The 20,622-nt window shown below is 31.5% G+C and overlaps 4 protein-coding genes across 4 annotated transcripts; all 4 read right to left on the bottom strand.

The window, feature by feature from the left end:
- Positions 1-15: 15 nt before the first annotated feature.
- Positions 16-1,218, bottom strand: MYB80 (myb domain protein 103). Its single transcript, XM_047295851.2, has 3 exons — positions 1,027-1,218; positions 821-950; positions 16-730 (listed from the first exon to the last, which is right to left on the bottom strand). Exons 1-3 carry the CDS (start codon positions 1,157-1,159, stop codon positions 16-18), a joined length of 978 nt encoding a protein of 325 aa, XP_047151807.1. The 5' UTR covers positions 1,160-1,218.
- Positions 1,219-2,210: 992 nt separating this feature from the next.
- LOC124823602 (putative amino acid permease 7) lies at positions 2,211-6,242 on the bottom strand. Its single transcript, XM_088116636.1, has 7 exons — positions 5,896-6,242; positions 5,338-5,579; positions 3,952-4,045; positions 3,538-3,752; positions 3,296-3,429; positions 2,965-3,192; positions 2,211-2,889 (listed from the first exon to the last, which is right to left on the bottom strand). Exons 1-7 carry the CDS (start codon positions 5,973-5,975, stop codon positions 2,488-2,490), a joined length of 1,395 nt encoding a protein of 464 aa, XP_087972762.1. The 5' UTR covers positions 5,976-6,242; the 3' UTR covers positions 2,211-2,487.
- A 5,270-nt stretch (positions 6,243-11,512) lies between these two features.
- LOC124823606 (putative amino acid permease 7) lies at positions 11,513-13,705 on the bottom strand. The gene is made up of 7 exons (XM_047295853.2): positions 13,627-13,705; positions 13,313-13,540; positions 13,123-13,216; positions 12,756-12,970; positions 12,341-12,474; positions 12,016-12,243; positions 11,513-11,911 (listed from the first exon to the last, which is right to left on the bottom strand). The coding sequence occupies exons 1-7, from the start codon at positions 13,703-13,705 to the stop codon at positions 11,513-11,515; spliced, it is 1,377 nt and encodes a 458-aa protein (XP_047151809.2).
- A 3,866-nt stretch (positions 13,706-17,571) lies between these two features.
- LOC124823607 (putative amino acid permease 7) lies at positions 17,572-19,689 on the bottom strand. The gene is made up of 7 exons (XM_088091415.1): positions 19,611-19,689; positions 19,297-19,524; positions 19,107-19,200; positions 18,810-19,024; positions 18,395-18,528; positions 18,075-18,302; positions 17,572-17,970 (listed from the first exon to the last, which is right to left on the bottom strand). The coding sequence occupies exons 1-7, from the start codon at positions 19,687-19,689 to the stop codon at positions 17,572-17,574; spliced, it is 1,377 nt and encodes a 458-aa protein (XP_087947541.1).
- Between the last annotated feature and the right edge of the window lie 933 nt (positions 19,690-20,622).

Here is a 20,622-nt window from a genome sequence, read left to right as displayed (position 1 = left end):
TGCACTGTAATTTTTTTAAACCATGGGGTTAATTAAATCATCGGCGGGTAGATCCCACACGACACAATCTGAGTTGAATATATTAGATAGATTTCGAATTTCCTTCGTGGCCTCAGAATCATCACCATTTTCCTCTTCAAGTTTTTCATGTAATTGGCTCTGCCGATCCATGGCTGTGCATGTGCTCCCTGTGCATACACTTTGGCTCCATGGAGATGCATCCCCTTTATTGCCGAAAGATGACGGGGAGAATTGATAACCAGATATTGTTGGGAAAACACTATATGGCATCACAAAACTTGCAGATGTATTTGCAGTGGAGTCCCAATGTTTATTTGAGGGCATCATTTCAGATTCTTGTTGCATGGCCTTGGATAGGTCAAACTTGATTTTCTCAACAGTTGCGTCCTTTTCATCTGGCTTACAATTAATGTAATCAGTGAAGTTATTCCCCAGTGCTGCAGCGGAATGCTGGCCATGGAAGTTAATTGGCTTCTTGGTAAGAAGGTGGAGCACCTCATCTTTGAAACAGCCAAGGGCTGCTTCAGCCAAGTGAGCTGCCTGTGGAGGTGCCAATGTGGTAGCAATTTCGGCCATTAGATGGGAAAATGGCTTGTGGGTTACAGGGTCTATACCCATACCTGACAGTTTCTTTTTTAGCTTGGTATTCCAATGGTTTTTGACATCATTGTCAGTGCGTCCTGGCAGCTGGGCTGCTATCAGTGACCATCTGAACATCCATTTAAGTATTTAGGGAACAATTACATAAAGATAATAATCAATCACCTATGCTATTAACAATAACTTAATCAATATGCACCTGTTACCGAAAACTGAATGAAGCTTCACAATGGTTTGTTCTTCTGAATCCGAGAATTGGCCATGTTTGAGATCAGGACGAAGGTAATTAGTCCACCTTAACCTGCAGCTCTTCCCACATCTCTGGAGACCTATTTAAATGAAGAGTAGTATTTTAATAAGATGATAGGAGTGATATAAAGATAAATAGAGTGGAGATAGACTAACCAGCATTCTTGGGAATTAGACGCCAGTTGCGAGTGCCATGTTGAGCAATGTAAGAGGAGAGTTTGTGATCTTCCTCAGGTGTCCACTGTCCTCTTTTCACGTTGTCCTTCTCACAGCATGGAATACGCCCCATGTCTCTAATATTTTTGCTTTTCAATTTGTTAATTCTCCTACCCCGAAAGAAATTTCAATTTTCAGGGCTGTCAGGACTAGAATAATTGTCTTTTCTTTCTTTCTTTCAACACAAGTTGTGAATTCTCTCTACCCGTCTTTGAATTCTTTGAGGCCAAAAGGGAAGACGTGGAATATTTGTTTGAGTTGGTTTTTGTTTTTCTGGTAGGCTTCTTATTCTTAATATATAAGGGGTGCCAATTGGAATTGCATGGCATAAAGGCATCAAAGGCGCATGATTTTGTTAAAGAATTTCAACGCCATTGAGCGTGTGAGGGGAAGGTAGGTAGCTCACCCGCAAGATGCTTGGTCAACATCTCTCTCTCTTTCTCTTTCGTTGTTGACTGCTTTGCTCATTGTTTGTGTGCTTAATGCATCTGTTGGGTAGGTTTATGCTTTGATCACACAAAACCTCATCATCTTTCTTCACAGTTACTTATGTCAAGGTCCACGTGTGGCGCTTCAGTCTTACATAAAATTCTTCATCATCAATTTTCCCTGTTAACTATACTATGGCAGAAGAGACCCTGGAAAGTGATACGGATCCCACACTCCATGTGTGCTTTTCTTCTTTCTCACAATACTTCTGCAATAATCAGAGACCCACTTTTATCCAAGACGAATAGCATGGATAATTAGGATCTTAAAAGGAGCTTCTTCCAAACACTTTTACAAAATAAAATAAACTTTTTTCATAAATTAAATTATGTATAAATTACTTTGTAAAAACCTTTTCATTAAAAAAAATATTTCACTTTTTCTTTTTCTCTTTTACAACCTTTATCAAATTCTATTTATCATTTTCCTGAACATCATAATGATATTTATGAAGTGCTGCTCATCCAATTAACGATATTATCATTATGTCCTCATTTACTGTTAATTTAGTAAAATCTTGGTTTAAATAAGAAAAAAAAAACAGCACTGTAATTTTTACCAGACTGGAAGTATAACGCAGTTCAGGTACAGAGCAGATTTCCCTGAATCTCAAGTATGAAGTGAAATGAAGGTCGTGACAAAACCTGCTCAACTTTTTTATTCCATGACAAAAAAATTGCGTCTTAACTAAAGTATTACAGATGAAACTAACTAGTTTCCCAAAAAAAAATGCAATTCTGCAACTCAATTACACTTGTTTACTTCAACACGTCTTAACAGGAAGAGACGCAGAACCTTGAATTCATCAATTTTCATGCTGAATTCTTTATGCTGATTAACGTTGATTTTCAACACAAAAATGCAACCACAATCTATTTTCTCAGTTCAACTTCCAGTTCCGCTGAAAGCTCCTCATTTTAGTTTTGCAGATACTATCCCTTCAATGGATCCAACGAGAGTGAACAATCCCACCACAAAGCCAACGGTGCTAAAACCCCTGAGCATGATCCACTTAGACGACCATGGCTCAATATTGCTCAGACTCAAGTACATTTCCACCGGAAAATATATGGACAATGGATAATAGATTATTCCGGCCAAAACTCCCAAAATCTGATTGAAGTAGGGAAAGAGCATTGCAATCACCGTTGTTGATGCAACATATGCAGTTCTGAAAGAAAGCCTCAGAAAACTTAGTTGGAAAGCTGGCAGCAATGGGAGTTTCAACAAGTATACGTGATTCACAAATTCACTGTCTGGGAACTTGAAACGGAGCCAATTCTCAACATTGGCAAAAAGTGGCTGGCTATACACCTGCACCAGAACAACATATAAAACAAATGCCACATTCACGATGAAGATAAGATATCTGTAAGATTATACATGTACCTGATATGCACCAACCAGGTGAATCACTATACAAGCATTCGCAAAGTCTACAAGCCAATGCTGTGCATTAGATGTAAACCCTGTTAAAAGGTTTCCTGGTGTTTCATTACCAAAGGCTGCATATCCTAAACACCCACAACAGAGGTAGAAAAATGTTGTGATAATGACAGATATTGTTGACGCCCTCTTCATCGTTTGGTGTTCTGGTGGAGGCGACCTCAAAGTATCCTTCAAGAATTGTACCAAGTTATATTAACCTTATAATCCTTAGAGCTTTCCCAAAGAGTTGTAGAAAAGTCACACTTTCTGATTATCTTAGAGATATACATACCTGTATTTCTATAAGAATTACAGAGAATGGATACGAGAATGCTATGTCACCAAGCGCTTGAGCAACCAGCCATACTTTATCAACTCCACTAGAAGTAGGGATTCCACTAATAGTACCCTCAGCATGTCCATTTTCTTATCAAATGATTGCCAGAAAATCAAAACAAAATGGTTCAATTATATACTTTCAAACAACTGTCCATGAACATGTCATGTCACTCATGCTCATAGTGATGAACATACCCGTGATTTTTCCAGCAGAAAGCCACATTCCTATGAAAGCATAAAAAAAGGACGTAATTGCTGCTACAATTGACAACCACTGAATATTGTGGAAGTTGGGTGTCTGAGAGAGAACAACTTGGATAGCCCCAAAAATAAGCATCAAATATGCACCATCAAATCCACATTTTCCTTCATCTTCTTTGCCATGGGAACAGTTTGATATTTGGATTGCTCTGCAATCACACACAGCAATCCAAACTAATCAAGTTGCTATTTAGCAATATTGGTATAGTGATATTTTGGGAACACCCTCATGTTTTCATGGGGGAGTACATGTAAGAAATAAATATTGTTTGCAACAAGTTGCAGAAATCAAGGAGAAGGAAATGAAAAAAAAAAAGAGAGAAACCATTGATAAGTTAGTGAACACACCTCATACTGATAGCAGCAGTAATGACATAAGCAATCCCAAAACCATATAAGCTCACGTTCACAAAAACACCACAGAAACGGCTATTCCCTTCTCCTGTAAGGTAACCATCCATTCATCATCATCTAAAGAAACAGCTCAAGATGATCTTCCAAACTTGCTAGCATATATGATCAAAATAGTAAAAGAAGTGATGTTTCAATATTAAATTAGTGAAGGTTAATTGTATCTAATTATTCTCTTGATTTTTTAACTTTGATATCAACAGTTCCTGATGGTTGATTTTTTTATAGAAAAATAAATACAATAAAGTATAACCTTAAAAAATCACCATACCAACATGGAATACCTATCTCCAGTCCTTGTATTATTAAAGAATTACTGGATATAAAAGCTCAGAGTTCACTCATCTATCAAATATACTCTGAAAAATAAAAAAATAAAAAAGAAATGCTTAAATAATAAAATATACTATAGGAGAGCTAATTAAAATTTTATAATTTAATTTATCAATAAAATGAATATCACCTTCAAGATTTAGAAATTCAAGATATTTGAATGATAAATTATAAAAGGCAATTAATTATTAGAAATTTTAAAATATTTTTTTAGTAAAATATATTATTTGGATAAAACATAAAAAAAATTAAAATTTAGAAAAAAAGAATTTAAAATTTTCATATGATTTTATGTTGTTAAAAAATAATCACATCTACTTTTAGATGTGACTTCCGCTCTTTCCACCGTTACTATTAAAATTGAGGTAAAAATGTCGATATTTGTATATTTACATAAATAAACATGATTTCCTCATTAAATATTTAAAATTAATTAACCTTAATTTTCATAAATTCAATTTTGAGATATATTTTAAATTTGTTTTTGTACTTAATAATAGTTAAATTATCATATTACACGTACTCAAACAAATCATTTAAAAAAATAAAAAAAATCATATCAAAACAATTTGAATCTCAAATTCCAAATTTATTAAATTTCTCGGGTAAAACATAGCTAAGAGAATTCTGGAGAAGTCACGGATTCCTATAGAAGGGTAACGAGGAAGATGTGGAAGCATTCAAAAGAGTGAAGTTGTGATCTGAATCTGCACACAACAAAATCAAAAGATGTCGTTTCCGTGACACAACTGCAGTTAGACGTGTCACAAATCACTTTTTCCAATTTTCTTCTCTTGCAAAGGGAAAATGACATCTTTATACACTTACATTCATTCAATTATTACTTTTTTCTTTCTAGCAAAGTACCAAGAAAACAAATCTTGACCCGTCATTGCCTCTACCTTTCTACCCCATCACGTGTCATTAAAAAACAAACAGCAGAAAGAAGATGGAGAGAAAAAAATGGTAAAAGCAAAGTATGAAGGTTACCCTTATGGAGGTTAACTGCATCAAGGTATGAAGAGCTCCTATGAGGGCCAAGTTCAGGGTCTGGACCACGGTAGGTGTTGCTGAGAAGGAAAGAAGAAAGCAGAGTGATGCAGGCAAAGAAAATGATTGTGAGAGGCCCTCCAATCCAACCAAGCTGTGCAATGCTCCATGCCAAAGACAACACTCCTGACCCTATCACTCCTGTCACTATGTGTGCCACTGCAGTCCACACGGTTCCTGTTTCATCATTCGCACCATCACATCACTCTCACCTCCGATAATTCAATGCTCTTGCATGTTCAATTTCCCATCATAGTTTACACAAGCAATCAATCAAACACTAAGAAATCATTAATTCTAGAAATACCACTTTCGAAACAAAATTCAGTAAATTCGTCAATCTCTGATGAATGACGATCTTGCTAATCGCAATACAAGATTGATTGAGTTATCTTGAAAGAAAATAGCTTACATGATTCATGGAACAATAACAAAAAGCATGATTCAAATAAAAAAAGATTGATGATTAAGAGAGAGAATAAGATTGTCTTTCCAGTTCTTTCAACATGATGAGCGTTTGCATACTGAGTCTCCAACAATGGGGAGCTGCCAGTTGCTGAACCTTCTCGATCTTGCATGGTTCTGCTGGATTAAACAGTTCCTTGTTATTTACTCCCAGAAGTAGTTGTTCATCTAAAACGGAAAGAATCAGTAGCAAAAGAAGTTATCTTTTGCAAAAGTAACGATCTTTGAATCTGGGTTTGCTCTGATTGGTTTTTGGGTGAATGAGATCAATGACATGAAACTGCCTTTCTCCACATACAAATCCAAATTCTGAATTACTTGTGGAAGTGTCAAATAACGTGTTATATAGTGAGGCTGAATTTTTTTTTTTCAATACACAATTTTGAGGTTTTTCGCCTTTATTCTCGGTAACCATGACCACAATTCATCAATTTCTTGTTTTTGTAGTTATTTTGAGTTTTTCCGTATCCACATGATAATGACAAATTAAATCTAAAACTATATTAAATTTATGGCTTAAAACCATATAAATATTATTAAATAAATTTAAATTTAAAATAGGGTTAAAAGTGTAACTTTTTATTTTGTTAGCTATAGGGAATATGGAGATATTTTTCAGTTGTTTAATTTTTATATTTTAGTACGTAACAATTTTTAATCTGTATTGTAGGGCTATTTTAATGGACTTATTAGGTAGCACAGTATATTTAAGATAAAAATATTTTTTGTGCGTGAATAATTTTTAAGAAAGTGGTATAAGAGTCTTATGTTCTCAGTATCGAGAGCGAAAAAAAAAAAAGAGGGAAGAGCCAAAAGTGAGTGTTTGAGTTTTTTTGAGTTCTTTTTAGTTTCAGGATGATTAGTTTTCATATTTTTGTACGTAACAAATTTTATTTTGTTTATTTTTCGTGGGTGAGTGAATTTTAACAAATTTGTAGTTTTACTTTCTAACTTTGGCTGTCTAGTAGTTGGCTAAGATTTTAAATCTAATTTATTATTAATATAATGTTGTATTTTAAAATGTTGACTTTTATATAAATAATAACAATCATAATTACTTATTCATTAATTATCCTTAAAATCTTTGAATGAAAATACATTAACTTTGACGATTAGAGAATTTTTTAATTGTAAAAGATATAAAAATAAAAAAGGTATTCAATTTATATGAGAACTGTAATCATGCTATTAAATACTTACCAAAAGGGTCTTTTTATTAATAAGGGTCTTTTTATTAATAAACTACATAGTTTAAATTTTATTTTAAATATTTTTGTTATAATGGTTAATCTTTTCCATTAGTATATCTTTCATTTTAACCCTCTGTTTTTTGACAATTGTGTTTGATGTAACGACAGAAACTCTTTTGTTAATAAAATTATGATCATGACTGTTTTTCACTTATGTAGGAAAGTACATTTTTTTTCCAAAAAAAAAAGACTATTAAAATCTAAATTTTAGGTTATTTCAATTATTCTATGTTTATAAAGCAAAAACAAAAAATAGGATTTTCAATTTTTTAAGGTGTTAAAAGGGGTCTTGAGCATCTGAAACGTAAAATTATTTTAATGAATCTATGAAGATTATATATATATATATATATATATATATATATATATATATATATATATATATATATAAAAGATGTTGTTTAAATTTTTAAATTTAATTATTATCATTTTAAGACTTAAAAAAATTGTGTTTTAAAATTGATAGTGTTTATATGGTGAAATTTAACTATTTTAAGATTTAAAATTTAAAATATAAATAAAATTTTGGAAACTAGTTTTATTATTTTAAAACATGTGTTCTTCCTGTACATTCTTTTCTTACAACTTTCTCTTCTTTCTAAAATATTTTACAATCAATTATTTTTTTAAGATAGGAGGTAGGATTTCTTCTTGTGGTGAGTTCATCAAAATCAATAAATAAATTTCTTTAATAAAGTAAGTTAATTTTCTGTCTCATTCTTGATCAGTTGGTTTTTTCTTCTTTGAGTAACCCCTTTTTGGTTCAGATGTGATATTTGTGTTCTTATTATTAGTCTCTATAGATCAGTGGTCTTAATAGTGTGTCCTGATCGTGTTTGTGTTTTTCGTAGGGATAGTTTGAGCTACCTTTGTGTTTAAAGGTGCTTTAGAAGTCTTTGAGTTGTTTAGTCATCTTTCAAGTAAAAGAAGTTAGTTGTTTTAGTGTGCATGAGTTGATGATCTTGATTGATTTTTGGTATGTTGTTGAATCTGATTGATGTTTGATGTTTTAGTTGAAATGATATGGTGTTTGTTGGAAGTCTCACATTGATTAGAGATAAAGTTAGTTTAGAGTATATAAGTGGGTGCAAACCTCACCTTACAAGTCGGTTTTGTAGGGTTGAGTTAGACTTAAAGTCTACTTCTTAGCATGGTATCAAAGCCAGGTTAGAGTCTATCCTAGCGATATTTGTTGTTTGTTGGACATATTGTTCTATCCGCTATCGGATCACTCATTAATGTCTAGTCTCACACTCGAGATGTATATATCTCGGCGTGAGGGTTGTGTGTTGGAAGTCTCACATCGAATAGAGATAAGGTCAATTTAAAGTATATAAGTGGTGCAAACCTCACCTTACAAGCCGATTTTGTGGAATTGAATTAGGCTTAAGTCCACTTATTAATATGGTTTCAGAGCAAGCTATGGTTAGAGCCTATCCTAGCGATATACCCAATATTGGGCCGCTATCGGACCACCTATTAATGTTTAGTCTCGCGCTCGAGATGTATATATCTCAACATGAGGGAGGGTGTTGTATGTCCCATATCGACTATAAATAATGCCAATTTAAAGTATATAAGTGAGTCCAAACCTCACCTTAAAAGTCAGTTTTGTAGGGTTGAGTTAGACTTAAAGTTCACTTCTTAACCGTTTCGTTAATTGAAATGAGTTGTGACCTCTGGTTTGGACTTTGGTGATTGAGAGAATTGAAGAACTAAGCAATTGTGAAAATTGGTATAAGTTAAGGTATAAAAATTATGTTGAACCAATTCTCTAAAAAGGAAATACCAATTTGATCAATTGATCATATCTCATTTTACTTAAATCACAAATTTGAGTGTACTAAAATATGGTATGATGTTGAGCTGTATTGATGTCGCGTTGAGTGCAAACTTGGTTGTGCAAGTCTGAAAAAGCATTTTTGCTCTAGACCGTTGAGCGTCCCTTTTCACCGTTGAACGATTAGTTTTGCGAATGCTTTGGCATTAAGCAGTGGCTTGGCACCATTGAAGGCCATCTTGCATGTTTGAAGCTATTTTGGCTCTAGGACGTTGAGCGGCAAAAGAGTGTCGTTGAGCGTGACACTTTTTTTAGAAGAATGGCGTTGATCGCCACCTTTTGTAAAAGGTTTAGCGTTGAGCATTAGGATTGTCGTTGAATGCCACCTTTTTGCAAGAGGTTTTACGCTAAGCACCAATCTGTATGCTTTGTTTCTTCTTTTTAGTTGTTTGGTATTGATTTAGATACTCATTGAGTATGCTTATAAGTATATATTATAACTGTATGTATGAAAATGAGGACTTTTGTCGTGAATATGTGAGGTATTATTACTAAGAGAATAAGGAGAAATTTTATGTGTTGTGATGTGTAGTGTATGTTGTAACATATGAGAGTTCAAAAAGTATGTATCCTGACATTCTACCAACCGTTCAAAAAATGTGACAGGAGGTCCTAACCACTGGACTATTTGGTCCTAGGCGCGAAAGGGACTAACCTTGTGAGTAGTAGGGTGATAACCCCTTGTGTATGGCTTTGTAAAGCAAAAATACTACTATGTGTGCACGCCTACCGTGAAGCCCTATGTTAAAACATGTATCTAGATAATTGAGTCTAGTGTCAATTGCATTGTGTGTTTATTTGAGTTAATGAAAAATTCATAAGTGTTTATATAAATATATTGTATGATCTAAATGTATTATGTTATTTCTTTTGTATACTAGTTTATCCTCTTTCTTTTCTTTATGTGTTGTATTTTGTTGCAATGATTATCTCTCGGTATAAGTAGAAGATGAGTTAGGTTTTAACATACTTTTGGTGAAAGACGATAACATGAAGACATAATTTTATAGTTTTATCTAAGTGTTATGTATGAGTTTATTCCTTTTGAACAACTTTTGTAATTTGAGTTGTCATGAACATATAATATGTTATTATAGTTATTATAATAGATATATGTATTAATTTTTGATATATATCAAAAGTTATAATGCTTTATTTAATAATTTTATATTATTAAATAAATATTATTATCATTATTGTACTTCTAAATATTTTCTAATATTATCATTTAAATTTCAATTATAATATTTTTTATTTTCATTAAGATATCAAAGAGAGACTTTTTTTTTTCTTCCTTTTACGTTATTTCCTTCTACTTTTAACAAAATAGACAATTTATCTTGAATAATGAACACAAGGACATTTTTCTATTTGAAGTTTAATTTATTGTAGATTGATAAAAATTATGTTTTTTTTGCTTAAATTAAACTAAATTGTAAATTTGTTCTCCTTTTCATCCTTGATCCGTGACTTTGATTATTCTATTATTTATCTCCAAAGTAATTTGTGTTTGTTCTGTATTATTATGGAAATATGTAGAAGCAATGTTTGGTGGCATCATTATATACAAATGTGGACCATAGTCATTGGTTTGTTTTTCTCATCTTTGGCTCTCACACTCAACCATGTGACACTTGTCTTCTTACAACATTAATTTTCATATAAACATTCTTTGGCACTTTCTCATGTACACTTCAAATCAATCATTCATTTTTCCATGTGCCAAATGTTTTGGTATGATACGAAATGTTATGCATGATTGTTTATAAGAATCATGTCATGTTTCAATATTTAAACATTATTTATAAAATGATTCTTCTTAAATAAATTGAGATAATACTGTTAATATCAGATATTATATTTAAGTTTTATCTGTTAAAATTTAAAACCTTTTGTAATTTTATTCTTAAAAAGCGCTTAAAAAAATTAAAGGAGTAAAATATATTTAAAATTATATTAATTTTTATGGATGTATGAAAACAAACTAAATAATATGAGAAATAATAATTTATCTTTTCAGTTTTTATTTGACAATTGAAAAAGTTTTTGGATTTTCCTTTTACCTTTAGAAAATGTCTAAAATATTAAAAATGGAAGATGAGAAACATTTTGCATCTAAAGGGTTATCTAAGTTTAATTTTTCAGAAAATTTCAATTATAGTAATAATGTGTTTTTTGATTTTTCAGTAGCTCTGATCAAACACCGTGTTCTTGGAACCAAAAAAAAAAAATCAATTGAAGAATTTCACTACGACACGCATACATGACCCAAGCAAAATTCAAGATAGAAATAGTATAAATAAATTAGTAATCAACATAACATTATCTTCTAAATATTTAATGTGTATATAAATTATTTAAAATAATAACATTGTCATAATTATTTAATTTATATAATTTCATATATTATGGACAGTCAAGCTCAAAATACAATTGCTCTGCATGTTATAGAAATTGGTGAATTTGATTTATGCACATAAGTTTACAAATACAAATTGTCATCATGAATAACATTTATGAATTAAAATCACCTAATCAATACTGCTTAATGATATGAAAACTAAAGTTTCTGACTAATGATTCCTTGAATTGATCCCACTAGACACACAAGTGTGACAGTAAAGCAAACAAAGCTAAACATCCTAAGAAGAATCCATTGTTTGGTCCAAGCTCCAATTTGCCTTTGTTGCAAGTAGATTTCCACTGGAAAATATATAGTCAATGGCCAGAAGTTTATAGCTCCTAACACTCCCAGAACTTGGTTGAAGTAAGGAAACAAAATTGCTATCCCAATGGTTGAAATCACATACACTGTTCTAAAACACAACCTAAATGGGTTCAGCTCATAACCAGGGATTAAAGGCAATTTTATTTTGTAAATCTTGTTTGCAAAGTCACTCTCATGGAATCTTCTTGAGCACCATCTATCAGCAGTAGTATATATTGGTTGACTGTACATCTGACGAAAGATCACAAACATCAAGAAAACATATGAAATGGTTAAGTTAACATGTAAAGACAGTGAAAGAACACATTCAAACGGTTAAGTAGTAGTAGAAGTACCTGATATCCTCCCACCAAATGAAGAATAATGCAAGCATTAGCAAAGGCAACAAGCCAATAAGGCTCATAAAACCCAAACCCTGTCAAGATGTTCCCTGGTGTATCATTTCCAAAAGCTCCATATCCAAGGCATCCACAAGATAGGTAGAAGAATGTTGTCACAATGATTGCAACCATGGAAGCCTTTTTCATGGTTTGATTTTCTGGTGGAGTAGACTTCAGAGTGTCCTTTGCTCAAAAAAAATTCAATACTGTTTTAGACACAAGATTTGTTTATTTCCAACCTTTTTTACTATAAAATATGAAGATGAAAACACCAAGTTACCTGTATCTCAAGAAGGATCAAAGCATATGGATAAGCAAAAGCAATGTCACCAAGTGCTTGGAAGACTAACCATAACTTGTTAGCAGTGTTAGTAGCCGGTATTCCTGTTATGCTCCCCATAAGTCTTCCATTTTCTGTAAGTACAATTTTTTTTCCATATGATCACTGTTCAATGTCATAACATTGTTCATATTCTAATCAGAACTCCGTGTAGCTAAAGACATAATAACATAATGAAACTATAGCAGTTTGTGTGGAGTAGAAATATCAGTAACGTTTGCAGTGTATATTCATGTGATATAGATTTTTTAGAATAGTATTATTTTTCTTTCCTCAGAATCATCAGAAAGCTTGAAATTGAAAATAAGCTAAATATTAAACCAACAATAAATGCATTGCAAGTGAAATTAATTACCTATAACCTTTGCCAAGCCAAGTCCTAGTCCAATGAAGGAGTATGTAAAGGACATAACTGCTGCACAAACTGAGACCCATACCATGTTATGGAGGTCTGGTATGAATGACATTACAATTTGAACAATTCCAAACATCATCATATAAATATTGCCCCCATAAGCACAACGAGCTTGATGCCCTTCCTTGTGATAACAATTTGCTTCCAGAATTGCTCTGCATGGTAAATAAACAAGTTTCATTATGACACTGACTTGGATATTATAAGATGATTAAGGTCCAAGAAGATCAGATCAGATGATGAAAAGCTTAGCAAAGTGTTCACAGAAATACTGAGTAGTGATTTCCTCATTTAATATGAGAAGTACCTTAAACTATTTGCAGTAGTAAGTACATAAGCACAACTAGACCCATACATGGTCAAAAATTGAAGGAAACCAGCCAACCATGTCATTCTTTTACCTGAACCAATAAAAGAATGCAATTATGAGTTATGATAACATTGATAAAGACCCTAAAAACAATTATTGCATGAGAGAATAAAAGAGAGTTCACTACCAAGACTGACTCTAACAGCATCCATGTATGAGTAGTTTCTTTTCCCAGAATCAGAAGTTCTATAACAATCAGAAAGGAGGGAGGAAGAAACATAGATGACGATTGCAAAAAAAAGCACTACAAGTGGCCCTCCAATCCATCCCAACTGGGCAGTGCTCCAGGCAAGAGATAGAACACCAGATCCAATAACAGCAGTGATGATGTGAGCCACAGCACTCCATAAATTTCCTGTAAAGATTGATGGCAGGACCAAGATCTGTTATTCAAATTAATGGAAATGAAGATGGTGTGGTTATGTTGCAATGAACTCTTACCAGTCCTTTTAACATGGCCGTCTTCATCATAAGCAACGAGTGCACTTGTAGTACTCGGCAAAGAGTTTTTCACCTCCATCTTTGCCCAAGCTTTAAACTCAAATACTCAATAGAAGCTTGTGGAGGAGTTTACTGCATGTCAACACCATAGAAAGGTCTAAAATGACAGCACTGAAGATAAGATATGTGATACATGATATCTCTATATTTGCTCAAGCACAATCAAATCTATGCATATGATGTGAATATGTTGATGTATAAAAAATGTATTATAAATCTTAAAAGTTTTTGTGAATATAACAAAAACTCATATAAGCCTTGTGTAGTACCAAGTAATGATGATAATAATAGTAAACCAGAAAACACAGACTGATTGTTGTGTCTCTATGTTTTATGAAACAAAATGCATCAAGAGACATAGTGGAAAAAAGGGTTCCTACTCAAATTTGATAATATTAATATATTAATAATAATAATAACCTAAAGAAACTCAGAAATGAAACCTTCTAGACTCAACAAAGATGCAGATTTGAAAAAGAAGTTGAAGTTTCTTTTAGGAGAGAATAAAAACTGATGTAAAGGAAAGGGCATACAAATCAGAATTGGTTGAAATTGAATTATTACGAGAGTGAATAATTTAATAAAGACAAAGACATGCATGAAATAAAAATTTACTGAGACCATTATCATTCCATGAAAAAGGCATGAAGAAAAAAAAGTTTTAATATTTTTTTTCAAAAAGTCATGTGTAGAGAACGCAGTTTCAAGAAAATGGTTGATAAACACATACTTTTTTACACAGAAAACATGTCATAGTCACAATTTCAACCATTCTTCATGAAGAAAAGTTTTGCATTCACATAACAAAAACGGCTGAAACATAAAATTATAAGAGAAATATACCTGTAATTCACTGAACTAGATACCAAGGTCTCACGATGCATGTATGTGTGTTTAATGGCAATATTAGTTATGAATAAGTTTTTCATCAATCAAGAGGGAGATAAGACTGATAGAAAGGAAACTTTAATTTGGAAGAGATAACCAAATCTTAATCTTCTTTCACAATACTATATGTCAAATCTTTCTTCCACGTTGGTATCTCTCAAATATATATATATATATATCTATATATATATATATATATCTATATATATATATATATATATATATATATATATATATATATATATATATATATATATATATATATATATATATATATTTGACTAGAATTTAGAAGAGATAGTTTATCTTGTGACTAGTATCTCTTAGATATTTACTTAATTGATTTTGTAACAACCTTATAACTGATTTTTTTAATCCGTTACTAATTTTAACCTTTAAAAATTATTTTTAATAAAAATACGTATATTAAAATTATAAAAGTAATTTATTTTATAATTAATTTTTATAAATATATTTTTATCTTTACCTCTATACTTATATATAAAAGAATTCTCCTTTTTCTTCTTGTGTCCATTATTTTTCACTTTTATTTCAAGTCGTTGCTTTGTTTAAATTTAACTGTATTTTAAATTTATATATATATATATATATATATATATATATATATATATATATATATATATATATATGTATGTATGTATATCATTTTATTTATTCTAAAATATGACAAGTATTTTACTTATTTTACATATTGTAACATATTATATTTTTATTATAATATCGTGTTTATTGGGTCAATTATCACTTATCCCATCAATATCTCCTATCAAAAGAGAGGGTAGGTTTGTTTTAATAGAGTAGGAAATTTTGATCTATAATATGTTTTACAAATATAAATTATAATAATAATGATAATTAAAATATAAAATTAATTTCATTATTGTTGTAAGGAAAACATACAATTTGGTGATAAGTTTTTGATGATGTGCAAACTATTTTGAAAATGCTGGAAATACCATATTACAAGTTTTAATAGATTGCTATAATAACAATTTTTTAAAACAAAGAAAATACTTCACAAGTCATCACTCGATTAAGTTAATATATAATAAGATTAAAAATATACAGGTTTTCTATAAACGTGGGACTGACTTCAATTAGAAAAAATACAATACAGTAAAATCCAGAACAAATAATTTTTGTTGCTTCTGCCACCTTCATTATTGTCGTCCATTGTTGTCGGTGGCGATAGTATTTGTCGTTGTCGACACCATCGTTTATCGCTGCCGACAACACCATTATCTATCGCTACTATTATTGGAGTTCTAGTTTCTACCAACAATCACATTGTTTTGATTGTCTTGGCTAGGTGATCACCATACTATCAATGAGACCTTCATCAAAGCTCTTACACGCTTTTAGTATCTTTTGAAGTTGTAGATTTACTCATTTCCATCGTGCATGGTGACATGTTTACTAGCAATTTAGAGCATCAAGGTCTTTCTTTTTTCAAGTTGATCGTGCGTTGTGACACATCCTGTCCCCTCTCTAGCAACTATTTAGAGCATAGATGTTGCTCTTTTTCCTTTTTCAGGTGCCTTGATTGAAGAATCTTAAATTTTTATGATTTCTTTCTCCTATTTATCCATGACTTCTTCCACAGTTGTCTCTTCTGTTGCTCTTTTATTTTCATTAAGATAACAAAGAGAGATTTTTTTTCTTCCTTTTACGTTATTTCCTTCTACTTTTAACAAAATAGACTATTTAACTTGAATGATCAACACAAGGACAATTTTCTATTTGAAGTTTAATTTATTGTAGATTGATAAAAATTGTTTTTTTTTTGTTTAAATTAAACTAAATTGTAAATTTGTTCTCCTTTCATCCTTGATTGGCGACTTTGATTATTCTATTATTTATCTGCAAAGTAATTTGGGTTTGTTCTGTATTATTATATTTAGAAGCATGTTTTGGTGCATCATTATATACAAATGTGGACCTTAGTCATTGGTTTGTTTTTCTCATCTTTGGCTCTCTCACTCACCAATGTGACACTTGTCATCTTTCTTACAACATTAATTTTCATATAGACATTCTTTGGTACTTTCTCATGTACACTTCAAATCAATCATTCATTTTTCCATGTGCCAAATGTTTTGGTATGATAGGAAATGTTGTGCATGATTGTTTATAAGAAACATGTCATGTTTCAATATTTAAACATTTTATTTATAAAATTATTCTTCTTAAATAAATAAGTTGAGATAATATTATTAATATCAGGTATTATATTTAAGTTTTATCTGTTAAAATTTAAAACTTTTTTATAATTTTATTCTTAAAAAGCGCTTAAAAAAATAAAGGAGTAAAATATATTTAAAATTATTTTTAATTTTTATGGGTGTATAAAAAAAACTAAATAATATGAGAAATAATAATTTATCTTTTCATTTTTTAATTGACAGTTGAAATATTTTTTGGATTTTCCGTTTATCTATAGAAAATGTCTAAAATATTAAAAAAGGAAGATGAGAAACATTTTGCATCTAAAGGGTTATCTAAGTTTAATTTTTCTGAAATTTCAATTATAGTAATCATGTGTTTTTGAACTTGGAAAGAGATTTCTCAGTAGCCTCTGATACAAACACCATGTACTTGGAACCAAACAAAAAATTACAAATTTTCAATGGGAGAATTTCACTACGACACATACATGACCCAAACAAAATTTAAGATAACAATATAAATATACTAAACTCGTCTTAAAATAGAAACAGTATAAATTAATTAGTAGTCAACATAACATTATCTTCTAAATATTTAATGTGTATCTAAATTATTTAAAATAATAACATTTCATATTTATTTAAATTATATAATTTCATAAGTCAAGCTCAAAATACAATTGCTCTGCATGTTATTGAAATTGGTGAATTTGATTTATGCAGATAAGTATGCAAACACAAATTCTGATGAAGAATGAATAACATTTATCAATTAAAATCATCCAATCAATACTGCTTAATGATATGAAAACTAAAATTTCTGACTAATGATTCCTTGAATTGATGCCACTAGACACACAAGTGTGACATTAAAGCAAACAAAGCTAAACATCCTAAGAAGAATCCATTGTTTGGTCCAAGCTCCAATTTGCCTTTGTTGCAAGTAGATTTCCACTGGAAAATATATAGTCAATGGCCAGAAGTTTATAGCTCCTAACACTCCCAGAACTTGGTTGAAGTAAGGAAACAAAATTGCTATTCCAATGGTTGAAATCACATACACTGTTCTAAAACACAACCTAAATGGGTTCAGTTCATAACCAGGGATTAAAGGCAATTTTATTTTGTAAATCTTGTTTGCAAAGTCACTCTCATGGAATCTTCTTGAGCACCATCTATCAGCAGTAGTATATATTGGTTGACTGTACATCTGACGAAAGATCACAAACATCAAGAAAACATATGAAATGGTTAAGTTAACATGTAAAGACAGTGAAAGAACACATTCAAACGGTTAAGTAGAAGTAGAAGTACCTGATATCCTCCCACCAAATGAAGAATAATGCAAGCATTAGCAAAGGCAACAAGCCAATAAGGCTCATAAAACCCAAACCCTGTCAAGATGTTCCCTGGTGTATCATTTCCAAAAGCTCCATATCCAAGGCATCCACAAGAGAGGTAGAAGAATGTTGTCACAATGATTGCAATCATGGAAGCCTTTTTCATGGTTTGATTTTCTGGTGGAGTAGACTTCAGAGTGTCCTTCAAAAAAATTCAATACTGTTTTAGACACAAGATTTGTTTATTTCCAAACTTTTTTATTATCAAATATGAAGATGAAAAAACAAAGTTACCTGTATCTCAAGAAGGAGCAAAGCATATGGATAAGCAAAAGCAATGTCACCAAGTGCTTGGAAGACTAACCATAGCTTGTTAGCAGTGTTAGTAGCCGGTATTCCTGTTATGCTCCCCATAATTCTTCCATTTTCTGCAAGTACAATTTTTTTTCCTTATGATCACTGTTTAATATCATAACATGGTTCATATTCTAATCAGAACTCTGTGTAGCTGAAGACATAACGTAATGAAATTATAGGAGTTTGTGTGGAGAAGAAATATAGTAACGTTTGCAGTGTATATTCATGTGATACTAAACATGAGATTTTTCAGAATAGTGTTATTTTTCTTTCTTCAGAATCATCAGAAAGCTTGAAATTGAAAATAAGCTAAATATTAAACCAACAATAAATGCATTGCAAGAGAAATTACCTATAACCTTTGCCAAGCCAAGTCCTAGTCCAATGAAGGAGTATGCAAAGGACATAACTGCTGCAAAAACTGAGACCCATACCATGTTATGGAGGTCTGGTATGAATGACATTACAATTTGAACAATTCCAAATATCATCATATAAATATTGCCCCCATAAGCACAACGAGCTTGATGCCCTTCCTTGTGATAACAATTTGCCCACAGAATTGCTCTGCATGGTAGAATAAACAAGTTTCATTATGACAGTGACTTAGATACTGAGTAATGATTTCCTCACTTAATATGAGAAGTACCTTAAACTATTTCCAGTAGTAAGTACATAAGCACAACTAGTCCCATACAAGATCAAAAATCGAAGGAAACCAGCCAACCATGTCATTCTTTTACCTGAACCAATAAAAGAATACAATTATGAGTTATGATAACATTGATAAAGATCCTAAAAACAATTATTGCATGGGAGAATAAAAGAGAGTTCACTACCAAGATTGACTCTAACAGCATCCATGTATGAGTAGTTTCTTTTCCCAGAATCAGAAGTTCTATAACAATCAGAAAGGAGGGAGGAAGAAACATAGATGACGATTGCAAAACAAAGCACTACAAGTGGCCCTCCAATCCATCCCAACTGGGCAGTGCTCCAGGCAAGAGATAGAACACCAGATCCAATAACAGCAGTGATGATGTGAGCCACAGCACTCCATAAATTTCCTGTAAAGATTGATGGCAGGACCAAGATCTGTTATTCAAATTAATGGAAATCAAAATGGGGTGGTTATGTTGCAATGAACTCTTACCAGTCCTTTTAACATGGCCGTCTTCATCATAAGCAACGAGTGCACTTGTAGTACTCGGCAAAGAGTTTTTCACCTCCATCTTTGCCCAAGCTTTAAACTCAAATACTCAATAGAAGCTTGTGGAGGATTTTACTCCATGTCAACACCATAGAAAGGTCTAAAATGGCAGTACTGAAGATAAAATGTGATGCATGATATCTCTATATTGCTCAAGCACAATCAAATATCTGCATATGATGTGAATATGTTGATGTATAAAAAATGTATTATTAACCTTAAAAGTTTGTGTGAATATAACAAAAATCATATAAGCCTTGTGTAGTACCAAGTAATGATGATAATAATAGTAAACAGAAAACACAGACTGGTTGTTGTGTCTCTATGTTTTATGAAACAAAATGCTTCAAGAGACATAGTGGAAAAAAGGGTTCCTACTCAAATTTGCTAATATTAATAATAATAATAATAATAATAATAATAATAATAACCTAAACAAACCAAGAAATGTAACCTTCTAGACTCAACAAAGATGCAGATTTGAAAAAGAAGTTGAAGTTTCTTATTAGGAGAGAATAAAAACTGATATAAAGGAAAGGGCATACAAATCTGAATTGGTTGAAATTGAATTATTAAGAGAGTGAATAATTTAATAAAGACAAAGACATGCATGAAATTAAAATTTACTGAGACCATTATCATTCCATGAAAAGGCACGAAGAAAAAGAAAAGTTTTAATATTTTTTGTTCAAAAAGTTATGTGAAGAGAACGCAGTTTCAAGAAAGTCGTTGAGAAAGACAAATTTTTACACAGCAAACATGTCATATACCCTAGTCCCAATTTCAACCATTCTTCATGAAGAAAAGGGCAAAAGTGAGAAAGCACAAAGTGGAAGGGGAAAAGTGAGAAAGCACACTTTATAGATAAGGATTAAATGACTAATCCTACGTAGCAAGAGAGAGAAAGCAAAATTCAGAGTTTTCTAAAGAGAGAGGGAGCCAAGGGAGAAGCTCT

Source organism: Vigna umbellata, chromosome 5 (assembly GCF_029865625.1).
Source record: "Vigna umbellata cultivar VRB3 chromosome 5, Vumbellata_1.0, whole genome shotgun sequence".
Taxonomy (NCBI): domain Eukaryota; kingdom Viridiplantae; phylum Streptophyta; class Magnoliopsida; order Fabales; family Fabaceae; genus Vigna; species Vigna umbellata.
The sequence above is the reverse complement of the archived record's forward strand: the minus strand, read 5'-3'. Positions and strand labels throughout refer to the sequence as shown.